The sequence below is a fragment of the Dermacentor andersoni genome, chromosome 11 (genome assembly GCF_023375885.2).
Source record: "Dermacentor andersoni chromosome 11, qqDerAnde1_hic_scaffold, whole genome shotgun sequence".
Lineage (NCBI taxonomy): Eukaryota > Metazoa > Arthropoda > Arachnida > Ixodida > Ixodidae > Dermacentor > Dermacentor andersoni.
In genome coordinates this window covers 97,641,479-97,653,699 of record NC_092824.1, presented here as the reverse complement: position 1 = coordinate 97,653,699, position 12,221 = coordinate 97,641,479, and the positions used below count along the sequence as shown (strand labels likewise).

Genomic DNA, 12,221 nt, shown 5'->3' with positions numbered 1-12,221 from the left:
AGAGCGCTCTCCCCAGTTCCGTGCAGCTTGCTGTGGGTCGAGCCCCCTGATGAAGCGCGGAGCGGAATCTCCTACACCTGGGGCAAAACCGCTGGTCCATTCGGTTCTCCTGCCCCTTCGAGAGATGACTAACTGCGGTTCCTTGCTCGTGCAGAATGCCGCCTTGCATCTTCCGCAATTGCATGGAAAGATGTGAGCTCGTTTTGCAGGAAGCATGCACTATGTGAAACGGTGAAACGAGTGGTAACGTGCAGACAACGCCATGTTGCAGTGGAGAAACGAACAGCGAGGTGCTATATACAATGCCTCGAACTCTATCATAAGAAGCCAACAAGCACTGACACCAAGGACAGCACAGGGGAAATTACTTGTGCTGAATAAATGAAATAAAGAAACGATAAATTAATAGAAATGAAAGTGGATGAAAAGACAACTTGCCGCAGGTGGGGAACGATCCCACAACCTTCGAAGGTTGTTGAATCGTTCCCCACCTGCGGCAAGTTGTTGTTTTTTTTCATCCGCTTTCATTTGCATTAATTTATCGTTTATTTCATTTATTAAGCAGGTTGTGGGATCGTTCCCCACCTGCGGCAAGTTGTTTTTTCATCCACTTTGATTTCCATTAATTTCTTGTTTCTTTATTTCGTTTATTAAGCACAAGTTTTTTCCCTTATGCTTTCCTTAGTACCAGTGTTTATTGGCTTCTTATGGCATGACTAATAAAAATCGGGCCCCTCGGTTAGCTCCCTTTCTTCTCGTTTACTGCCTCGAACTATAGTCACTCGCGGCTGTTCTAACCCTCGTCAAACACGAGGAGTCGGACCAGCACGCGTCTTCGCAGCTTCGTCGCGCCTCTCGTGACGTCCCGTGACAGGAACCCGTCACCGATGCCGTTTGCCGTATCTGCCGTCCGTCCCGTTGGTTGTTGTGGGCCGATCGACCTGCTGCCGGCTACACCACGCTCCTTTGCCGTCGTGCGTGGATGCACCCCTCCTCCTTTTTTTTTTTTTATTCGCCAATGGTTCCGCGTGGTCTCGCCCCGTGATCGTACAGCGTACCAACGCGGGGCGAGGGCGTCCAGGTGAGCGTTGGGGGAGAGGGTCAAAAAGAAAGGACCGTGACGTCAGCGGTAATCATTCCGGCTGCGGAGAGCAGCCAGCGGAGCGGCCCAGCCGGAGGAGGCGGCTGCTTGCGGCGAGGGAGCTAGCGATCCACGCGAGGCAGTAGCTTGCAGCGGCGGCGGCGTCGACGGCCCAACTCGTGCTCGACTGGCGCACGCACACACACGCCAGTGCGTCGGCCCGAGAAGCGGCGGCAGCGAACAGGTTTGGCAATATGGCCGCCTAGGCCGCTTCGTCGTCGGCTCTCGACAACGCGGATGCGAAGCTGCCGGCCCGTCTCGTAAAGCCGCGTCGTCGCCAACGATGCTGGAGCCTTCGTGCCGTAGTCGTCGCCTCGACGACGAGTGATTGCCGCAGGTCGTTTCTGGCGGCTCGCAGTGTTCTTGTTCGGTGTCCTCCCCGCCGCCAAAGGGGAGTGTGTGTGTGGCCGTGAGAGAGATCGCCCCCGTGAGGGGAGTGTCCGGCGACCGCCGTCCCTGCGTGCGACGACGACGACCATGAATTCGTACGAGAACACCTGCCTGCGGTGCGGCCAGACCGTCTACCAGGTGGACAAGGTGGGACCGTTGAAGGATTTCACCTTCTACCACCAGGGCTGCTTCAAGTGTCTGGTGTGCGGCACCAAGCTGACCCTGAAGACGTACTTCAACAACCAGCAGAGCCAGGAGGACAAGGAGGTCTACTGTCAGAACCACGTGCCCAAGACCGGGCCCGGTCACCTGGACGGCATGTCGGTCGGCATCAAGGCGGCGCTGAGCGTGCCCAGGACCAACAACCTGGTCAACGACCAGATTCGGGGCTCCGGCAAGGGAACCTTCGACGCGGACGCGCTGGGCATCAAGTCGGCGCTGACCAAGAACCACCACCACCAGCACCACGAGCAGGAATACAAGCATGCCGTGAACAGGGCCGGTCGCTTCGACGCCAGTGCACTGCACATCACGCACGCGCTGAACGCGACCAAGGTGCATCGAGGCAAGGTCGCTTACGAGCGGAACATGGACGAGTATCTGGTGAGTTCCCGGCACGCTGGCGTTCTCTGTCGCTGTCGCTTCGTCGATGGCTTTTGCATAGTCGAACAAGTGCTCGAATCTCGTAGTTTGTCCCGGATTGAATTACGGCAGACCTCTGGATGCTATTAGGGGCATCATACTGTGGCATATTACAAGTGAACAGGCGATCACACTGTGAAGCCAGGTGGAGCTGGTTCGGGTGGTTCCCATATAGTATGCAAATGAAAGGTCTTTATTAAATCGCTGGGCGAGTGTATGCTGGATCCTCGCACGCACGCGTTCTCTTGCACTTTCACTTTGTCTGCGCTGTCGTTGTGGGACTTCGTGTCCTGCCACCGGTTGACTTGACTCCGTAGGTCTTCGTACTGCGGCGACCCAACTGCTGTGCAGATGGCTACGTTAGAAAGAAAGCAGTGCCGAGCAGGTTTTTGAACAGCTCGCAAAGCGAACGCTGACACTGTTCAGAGAAAGTGCAAAGACGCTTGCTGCGCACCTCTTGATCGAATCGAACCGGTTATGCTCCCGCTAGTTTCTCGCTGCTCAAGATCCGTTGGGAGACATTCAACAGGTGTCGGCGAAGCTTCGCGCAGCTAAGCACTTCTAAACCGGTGGCGTAACTAGGGTGGTGTTTCCGTATCAGAGCATCGACCCCTGAGCAAACCCACCTCCGCCTTCCTTTCTTGCTTTCTCTGAGAAGTTCGCCAACTACAAGTATCATTAGAATCTTACTAAGCAGGTTAGGAGCTGTTTAGAAACAATTTTCAGTGTGAAGAGCAGGCCGATGATCCCGCCTCTTGAATTCTGATTTTGGGACCTAACTATGTTGGGATTCTTTTACTTTCTTTATCTATTGCTCTAGGCTATTCGAACGATAACACAACGGTAACGCGACGGCGTGCGAATCAGCCGACTAGGGCCGGTATAATGTAGCTATTCCTGTTGTTTGATTGTATGATTTTATCGTCCACCGCTCACGACCGGCCTATCATATTGTGATAACGTTGTCGGAGCGCCAAAAATAACAATAATTGTTATTAATAACAATAACATTATCGCGGCCTAGTCTTGTCTGTTGCATACTGTGGTTGCAATTGGATTTATCTTTTATCGGCAAAGCACTTCCGCGTGTCTGAAACGATTATCCCAACAAGGAACAGGGTTGGGATATTTGCGAAGCCGCAACTGGGGGGGGGGGGGGGGGGGGGGGGGGGGGGGGCGTAGGCTTTGCACCAAGGCGTTCCGAAACAAGCCCTGCGATAACATTGTGGACGACGTTTCAATTTTTGAACACGCCTGTCGTTGGTTGAGCGTGAAAGGCCCATTTAAAGGGGGATGCGACATAAAACAGTAATCAATAAAAAAAGAACAATCAAAAAGAGTGGAAAAGAAATGAGTCACTTAAGCGGTAAATGCGAGAGAAATCCGTTAGCCTTACGTCGGCACCTCTTTAAGGTGACAGATCCGCGATTTAAACCCTCTTCACAACATTGCAAAGTGTTGTTCAGGAGCTCACTGGGCACACGTTCTGCCTCTTGGAGGAGAGAATAGTGCAACTGATGGGGGCTTGCTCTGTATGCAATGAAAGCATAGGGTTAATCAGCTGTGCTTGAAAATTGAAATGTAGAAAATCATGAACTAGAAATGAAAGTGGACGAAAGGAACACACGCACGCACGCACGCACGCACACACACACACGCACACACACGCACGCACACGCACACACACACGCACACACACACACACACACACACACACACACACACACACACACACACACACACACACACACACACACACACACACACACACACACACACACACACACACAATGCTCTTCTAAGCTCTCCCATTTCCTATCTACAATGTGACCAGCTTCCCGCAATTAACACGCATACACTTTTTCTCACTTTGACACTCTTAATTTAACGTATTAAAATAAACGTCGCAGTCGCGCACCGCTGTCATTCCTTACGTGACCGTGCGTCACACCACATAACAAAATATGTAGCAAGGTCGGCGGTAACTGTTCTTTAAGCGAAAAGCGAATGTTTAACTATGTGTCATAAAGTGAACAGAGAGAACATCCTGGTGTAAACACTTCAAAACGTAGATGGGACACGAGACGAGAAGACGACACCACAAGCGCTTGTGGTGTCGTCTTCCGCCTCGGGTCCCGTCTGCGTTTTTCGCTGTTGACACCAGGATGGAAAACCAACAAGCCCAAGCTGCTATTCTAGACAGAACATGGTCTCAGTTAACTGTAATAAGAAACACGCAAAAAAAATATTTACTGCAGCCACAAGGTTGTGCACGAATACCCGCCTCTCGTGTGGTCTTTGCTACATCGACCAACTGGCCGGTGTGTCAACGACCGTCTGGGAGAACGTGCCGACTCAATGAACGGTAGTGTCGGGCAGCCATCTTAGCAGCGCATTGCTCCCGATGGGGTTTTACAGGCCTTGTGTAATCAGTGCAGAGTACTAGGACGTTATCGGGACCAGTGTGCACATAAGATACGAGGCTTTCTCCATTGATGGGATAGGTGCCACGTGGGCGAGTGCGACAGTCGGTATCTTTGTCGTTTCTTTCGCAGGGATGATGGCGGGCATATTGTGACGTTGATGTTATGCTTCTTCTGCCCCGTTTCCAGCCTTGTGGCTCATTTGATTGTCTGCTCCTCCAGTTCTTTTCCACTTTCCCGCACCTTAATCTATAGCTGCGTGCGCCACAAAAAAAAAAAAAAAAAAAAAAAGGAAAAGATTGGCTGGAAGACAGCACTTCGTCCGTTTCGTTCTTTTAGTCCTGGCACATGCGCTTGCAATACCTAACTTCATCATGTACCAACTGACCCAAGTCGGCATTCTTTGTAAAACATTTGTGCGCGTTTCTCTTGGCCTTTCGGCGGTTCGTCGGGCGGGCTTTGCCTCGACGCTCTCATCTGCGTGAGGTGAGAGCCTGGTTCAAATGACGCGCCGCGCCGACGCGCTCTCTGCCTCTCGGGGCTGTGACCTTGACCAGCGCGAGCACCGGTCCGGAAGTGGTCTCGCGCACGCACGGTCACATGCGCGACAGGAAAGAGTGTGGCGCTGGCCGCTTGTCACGTGAGAGGCCGGCCGCACTACTCGGACTTGGGGCCGTCGAATATACGCATCTGCAAGGTTGTTGTTGTCGCCCAACTCGTTTTCACCTGACGCAACTCGCGGCGTTCGTCGGTTAAGCTGCGAAGCAGCGGTTTCTTTTTTTTTTCTTTGTTTTACTTCGAGCGAGCTTGTGCACATCGAGTGACCACACACAGAAAAAAGCTCATTGGTATTCCGCTTTCGTGGTGCCGGTGGTGGTCTCTGATGGCACAGATTATGTAGCGGGTTACGGACAAGGAGGCAAGCGAGAAACGTGCGGTACGCATACACGTAGCGCTAACTCGCAAAAAAATGTATTGCGAAATCTCGTGACCACTTTTATAAGACTAGTACTGTGCATGTCTCAAAATATACTGTTCTGCACGTGTCTCCACTCGGGAATGCAAATTCTTTAACTGACAGTGCGATAGATGCCACTCTCACGCTTCTGTGTTCCAAGCTAGCAATATCGTCAGCTTCTACGATCGATCGCGTCAGTCGATTAGTTTTTTTTTTTTTTTCTTTCTCTCGATAACTGAGCACTTATTATGGAACAGGACTTCGCAACCACACTGTGTATAGCAGTGGCACGCCAACAGGCTCAAGTGGCAATCTTAGTCGAATCTGCGAGGGTATTCACGGTGCTCACCGGTTCATGGTGGGGCTCAGGGGCTGTGGCGCTGCGTTTCCGAAACGCGAGGTCGAGGATCCGATACCATGCTGCGGCGGCCGCATTTCCACTGTAAAAAGCGCTCGTATCCCGCGCTTTTGGTGTTCGCCAAAGAAGCCCGGATGGTAAAACAAATTAAAACTGACGCCTCTGCTGTGTAGTTTTCGGTAAGTTTAACGCGACAATTTAATTCACGGAGCTTGGAAGCAGCACTCGCTCACTGCCCAGTCCGTTTTCTTTCTTTTAATCAGTCTTTCTTTCATTCATTCTTTCTTTATTTTATTAGTTGATTGTTTGTTTGTTTTTGTTTTAGATACTGCAGCCCTACGAGGGCTATATAGCCCGAGTGGGTACAATAGAGAATTCACAAAGAATGATGCAGAAAATTCGAGAAAATAAACGTAGTGCATCCCCAGAGTACAGGATTACTCTACGGCGTAGGCTATTATAGATTGCACTTTTTTTCTCGGCTAACTCCATCCGCAGGTTATCTTCGAAGGACCCGTTCGGGAATCCTAAGGAGCAAAAGTAAAGCAACACGGCACCGGCTCGTTCGTCGAGTTTGTCTTGGGACGTCTACTCGAGCTTTTCATGATGCGCCTTGTAGACATTTTCGCCGCACGGTGAATGCTTCACCTCAGGGGCTTCCGAGAGCAGCAAGAGGGCTTGTTTGCTATCTTTTTTTCTTTTTTTTACAACTTTGATGGGTTTTATAAACATTGTGCGCTATGTTTACATAGTATACTCCAGGTTTGCACGAGTAAATACTGAACAAGAAAACGCGCTCTTTCCTGTCGCATCGCTTACTTCCATGTAGATGGTCGCGCTACTAGCCAATTAGATGCAACATTACCAACATGCCGTTTCGGCCACCCTTGTTACGTTGGTTTCGTTACACTGCTATCTGCGCGTATTAGTTGTTGCAAGACTGTTCATTGTTTTGTTGTCTGTTTGTTTGTTAGTAACTATATAGAAAGACCGGTCATTCACATTTCGACCTTCGTGGCCACCTAGTACTCATTCCTGTTTACGAGAGAGAGGGAGAAATTCAATTTTGAATTTTTAAAGGGATTCTAAAGCGAAACACTGAATCACTTTAGTCTGGTAAAGTATCTTTTCAGATCACATTTTTTTTCTCTTTAATATCGCGGTAATAAGTTGATATTACAAGACAGGATAAAAATTGCGCACGCGCGAATGTATAAAAGTGCGGTAAAGTGAAAAAGGAGAGGAGCTGACAATCAAGGGAACTAGAAAACAGGAAACGGGGCAGAAGCAGCATTAAAAAAAAAATGAAATTACAAAATGGACACCATCGTCCACGTGAAGGTAAGGCAATTTCTTTATAGACAGCCATAATATTGATAAAAATTATTAAAAAAATATATCGCAGACATAAAAAATGTCGCCCGCCGTTGTCATTCCACATGCGCATCGAGTGTCACGCCGCGTAAAAAGGGTGGCGGAGAAGGCAGGCATTGCCGAGTTGTCTTTTTCAGCAGAAAACTAATTTTCCACTATTTTCCCAAAAGTGAACAGAGAGGACAATGACCTACGCAAGTGGTGATAAGAAACACACGCGAAAAGAAAGAAAAGATTCGTGATTGCTGCCACGCCATTTTATACGTAATACCCTCCGCATGTGGTCGTTGCTACATCGGCCAAACTGGCCGGTGTCTCAACGACCGCCTAAAGGAACATGCCAATGTAATGAAGGGAAGTGTAGGCAGCCACTTAGCAGCGCATTGCGGCCGATGTAGTTGTCAGGCGTTACGTAACCAGTGCAACATACTAAAGCATTACGAGATCTGCGTGCACGCGACATGCGACTTTCTGCGTCGACGGGAAAGGTGACGTGTGCGTGAGTGCGACCGTCGGTATCACTCCTCTTCGAACAAATCGCGTTTCCTTCACGTGGATGATGGCGGCCGTTCTTGTAATTTCGATGTGTCGATTTTATGCCTCTTCCGCCTCGTTTCTTGCCTTGTAGTTCACTTGGTTGTCCGATTCTCTACTTTCTCTCTTTCACGAACTTTCTAAATTCTCTAATTGTCTCAAGCCGATTTTGTGGTTAAGTCATTAGTACTCCGTATTATTTTCTATTCCTCTGATTCTTCCAACATTTTTGTTGTATTCTTGTCAGCATACCAAATGCGTCTTATAGTTCCATCGGTATCTTGGCCAATTACCCATAGAGGCTATGAGCCATCAGCAGAGGGAAAACAAACAAACAAACAGTCTTCTGAGCTATTTCGAAGCGACGCCTCTTCGCGTGGAGTGCAAGCGGAGGACAGCGAGCGACAGAGGGAGGAAAAGTATAAACGAAAGGCAGGGAGGTTAATAAAGACTGAGCCCGACTGAGCCCTGCACTAGGGGAAGGGAAAAGGGAAGGGAAAGATTTGACGACGCAGTAACAGTTCTCAGCTCTACATCACAGACGGTCACTCAGTCCGGTAGAAATCACGCGGAGGTACACGAGAGCTTGCCTTGTGCGCCGAGGTGTTCTGTTGCAAATGTTCGTTGTATCAGAACATTAGCGTCTGCATCGCTTTAACTTGCACGGGACGGTACATCCTACAAAAAAAAAAAAAGCGGTAAGATTAGGCTCTATAATGCACTTTCACGAATTGTCGCCAGTGTTCACATTTCGCAAGGACAAGCGGAAAGTTATTGCATTGTCGACATACTGGACATACTCTCTTCCTTGGGCAATTTTGTTTGGTAACGTGGTGTCATTTCCTGCAGATATAAGCGTGCTAAATTGTTTCGCATTGTCACAGAAAGTGAAGGGGCAATTCATGCAGATAACGATGAACGTGTCATTACTTCCGTTGCGTCCAGCCTGAATAATGTACTATAGCCATTTCGGGACCGTATCAGTATAAGAGGAAAGAAGAATGTCGGTTTAGTTGTGCTGCAATTACAATGATATATGTTTGCCACGATCTTTCGGATAGTAAACAGATGCTTGGCTGCCGAAGAACAAACGTTGTTTTATGCCCATGTCATCTATTCGTGTTTAGAACATTAAAAATGATTAGCCATACGATTACGACGCCGTATTTGCAGATGCTTTAGGCTAAGCAGCACGTTAGTTTGGAAGTCAGAGTAAGTTCAGCTTTACCTTATATTTCATCCCTTTTCAGGCGGCACTTCTTTCTGTGCGTTTAAAATTTAGTTTCTCCACCTTCCTTGTACGTTCAGAATCGTTAAAATTGTGCTGCGGCCGCACAGGCCAACAATTTCGAACTCTTCAGCGAGTTTTGTCAAGTTTACATAATGTCGGCTCCATGCGGCGAAGTCTCTGCAGGAGCGCCGGTTATGACAATGTAGTCGATTACCGTTGATCCGAACTCGGTTAGTTCGATTCTTCGCTTAACTCGAATGCACTGAAAAGTCCCGGCGAGAAAACATACATTGCTACGGAAGGAAAACTCGTTTAGTCCTCACTTGAAATCATGCCGCTTCGGTTATTTCGATCACAATTGACCCGCACTGGCGCCCCCTTCTTGATATTCGATCCCTTCGAATATTCGATTATGCCCGAATATAAGGGGTTACTACGATAACCGAAACCTGCATTTCACTGGCGCTCTTCATCCAGCACTGGCCCTCAATTGCGCCATGAAAATCTATTAATCATCATCGTCACATGCATTTCCCAGAGAATACAGTTGCACATATGGTACACGGTTCATTTGAAGTGCGCCCGTTAATTGCCATGCCAGCCTGGAAACGTGACGAGCTTATTCAACAAGCTGTGGCCATCGAACGGCCTTACCAATGCGAATATTTGTGCATTGATGAAAATTAACAGAACCTTTCCATTTTCCTCTCGACATTCGTTTATATTCGTTGTCTGTTTCATTGGTTATTACTTTTCTCTTCTTTAAGGAACAAAGTTCGATTCTAAATTCGGAGCAGATATTTCTCGTACGTTCGCTATCAGTTCGACTCGAAAGCTTCCCGACTCGAAGACGTCTATATATATTAATAAAACTGTATCCCAACGGGTTTCCTGTACGTCTATAACGTACAACGTTTTCCTGTATGCGTCTATTATAGCGCAATAAAGGCTGCTGGACCGCTCTGTATATGTCTGAAGCACAGTCATCCAAGCGTAATATCAGTAATGCGGCCAACTTATATCGTCCAGGCCAGATGAAGCAAAAAAGAAAAGAAAAACGATATCCGCGTACGGCGTGCAAGCAGTTCTGCTCCACTGGGTCGGCGCAAAGTCACCCTCGGCTTGTGGCCGCGCCGGCCACTGTGGTTTCGGACGGCCGCTCTAGCGATGCACACACACAATATTCTCAAAAGCTTCAGCGTTCGTCCCGTGGTTTACTGTTTCTCACTGGTAAGCTGAAAAAGAGCGGTAAACAGCGTTGTAACTTTTCAGAAAATAGCAGACAGGGCTGCGAATGCGTTTGCGCAGGTCAGAAGAAACCAGAAAGCTCGTGCGGTGGTAGTAAGACAGTATTAACACCGTACGAGCTTACCGCCGTCTGAAGTAGCAGTTTTCGCAGCGGCAATTGATGGCTCACAAACACACGCACACATAAATGTGCCACGAAATACAATGATACGAAAATCATTGATACGAAAATCATCTGGACTGCTCGAACGCGAGTGATGCTGTGAAATAAAATACAGCTCACGAACGGAGCGAATAATTGTCACATGAGGCTCCACACGCACGCACGCGCGCGCGTTTTTCCAGTTGTGTCGCAGCTGCAGATGAGCAAATTTCGACAATATAATCCTTGTTCCACGGGAGGCCTTAACCTTAGTTGATGTAACCGTGGTGGTTAGGCTCATTTACACAGCATGTGAAACGGACCTTAGGCCACTAACAGCGGTTGACTGCAAACCGAGCTTGGTGACCTCGGTTTTATAAGAGTAGATAAAGGAGCGCCAAATGGATGTAATGATATGGTTAAGCGACGTTCGCATTGATACATGACACTTCCTTAACACTAGGTGCATGGGTTGCCCGTACGCCGAGGTGAACCTTCGTAAGTCAGAAGGCACCAGCAAACCGCGACATCATGAATTTTGATAGTCTGCTCGGCACTGTGTAAGTGTTCATCAGTAACAAAAAGATTGCACTGCATTAAAAATTATGCAGTGACTAAAGGTAGTAACATTACTTTTACAAGCTTTCCCTGCACACAAACAGCTAGCCCAAATTAGAAAAGGAAAGGCGGGGAGGTTAATCGCGCCCGGTTGGCTGCCATACACCTGAAGAAGGGAAAACAAAGATAAAATTAGCTAAATTAAGACAGTGCTCAAAGGGATCAAAATTTGGCAGTTGATGACTAACGCTCTGTCCTGTTGCTTTTCTCTTTCGGTTTTTGTTTTATTTTGTCTTTCAGTCAATAAATTAAATTAATTATGGGGTTTTACGTGTGTCCCACCTGGGGTTCTTAGACATGCATCTAAACCATACCACACAAGCATTTTTGCATTTCGCTGTCTATCCAGCGTCCGTCCAGCAAAATTTCTCTGTAGGTATAGTATCCATGGCGGTGGCTCATATGGGTTTGGCTTTCTGCGGCTAAGCACGAGGTTGCGGTTTCGATTCCTGCGGCCGCATTTCGATGAGCGGAAACACTCGTGTACTTAGATTCAGGTGCACGTTAAAGGAACCCCAGGCAGTTGAAATTAATGAGGAGAGCCCCCCTCGAAGCCTGCGAGTTGCCTCGGGACGTGAACCCCCTCGTAATTTGATTTCGATTTTTTAAGACGCTGTTCGTTGACAAGTTGAGGCACGGACGTAAGAAGGAAGGCCTACGTGGTGCCTATACTGGTTCCCACTGAGGTATGCAAATCGCATTGCTTTCGCGCGGCTGAGCACGTGCTGAAAAGCACGTGCAGAAGAGACAGCCTATAACACACACACACGTCACGTCGCCAATTGTCATCGGCGCTAACGAGTTCGGAAAAACAGCCCTACGTCCACTGGCGCGGGACGCCGCAGTGCCAGCAATAGACAGGCGAGCGCAAGTAGCCGACGCCTCAGAAGCCAGTACCACTATCGGGAAGGACCAAAGACAATTTGCATATTTCACGCTCCCACAGTTTTCCGCGTGCGACCGACCAACCGAGTAGCCGGCGTAGCCTGGCTACGGACGCCGGGTGAAAAAAAAACAAAACCAAAGACGAGACACAAAGGTAGCTACAACAAAAGCCATCGGACTTGGAAGACTTTCTCCGCAAGCTGAAAGCGCGCAACGAAGACCTACGCGTGCTGGCGTCGAGTGTTGCCGTTTTTGCAGACATTTCGCTATATTCTGC

The 12,221-nt window shown here is 48.7% G+C and overlaps 1 protein-coding gene across 1 annotated transcript in view; it reads left to right on the top strand.

Moving 5' to 3' along the window:
- The first annotated feature begins 503 nt into the window (after positions 1 to 503).
- The window catches only part of Hil (peptidase hillarin), a 98,977-nt gene continuing 87,259 nt past the window's right edge, over positions 504 to 12,221 (top strand). Inside the window, exon 1 of the mRNA XM_050185860.3 lies at positions 504 to 2,134. Coding sequence (XP_050041817.2) covers positions 1,619 to 2,134 — 516 coding nt within the window. The 5' untranslated portion in view covers positions 504 to 1,618. The remainder of the gene's footprint in view (positions 2,135 to 12,221) is intronic.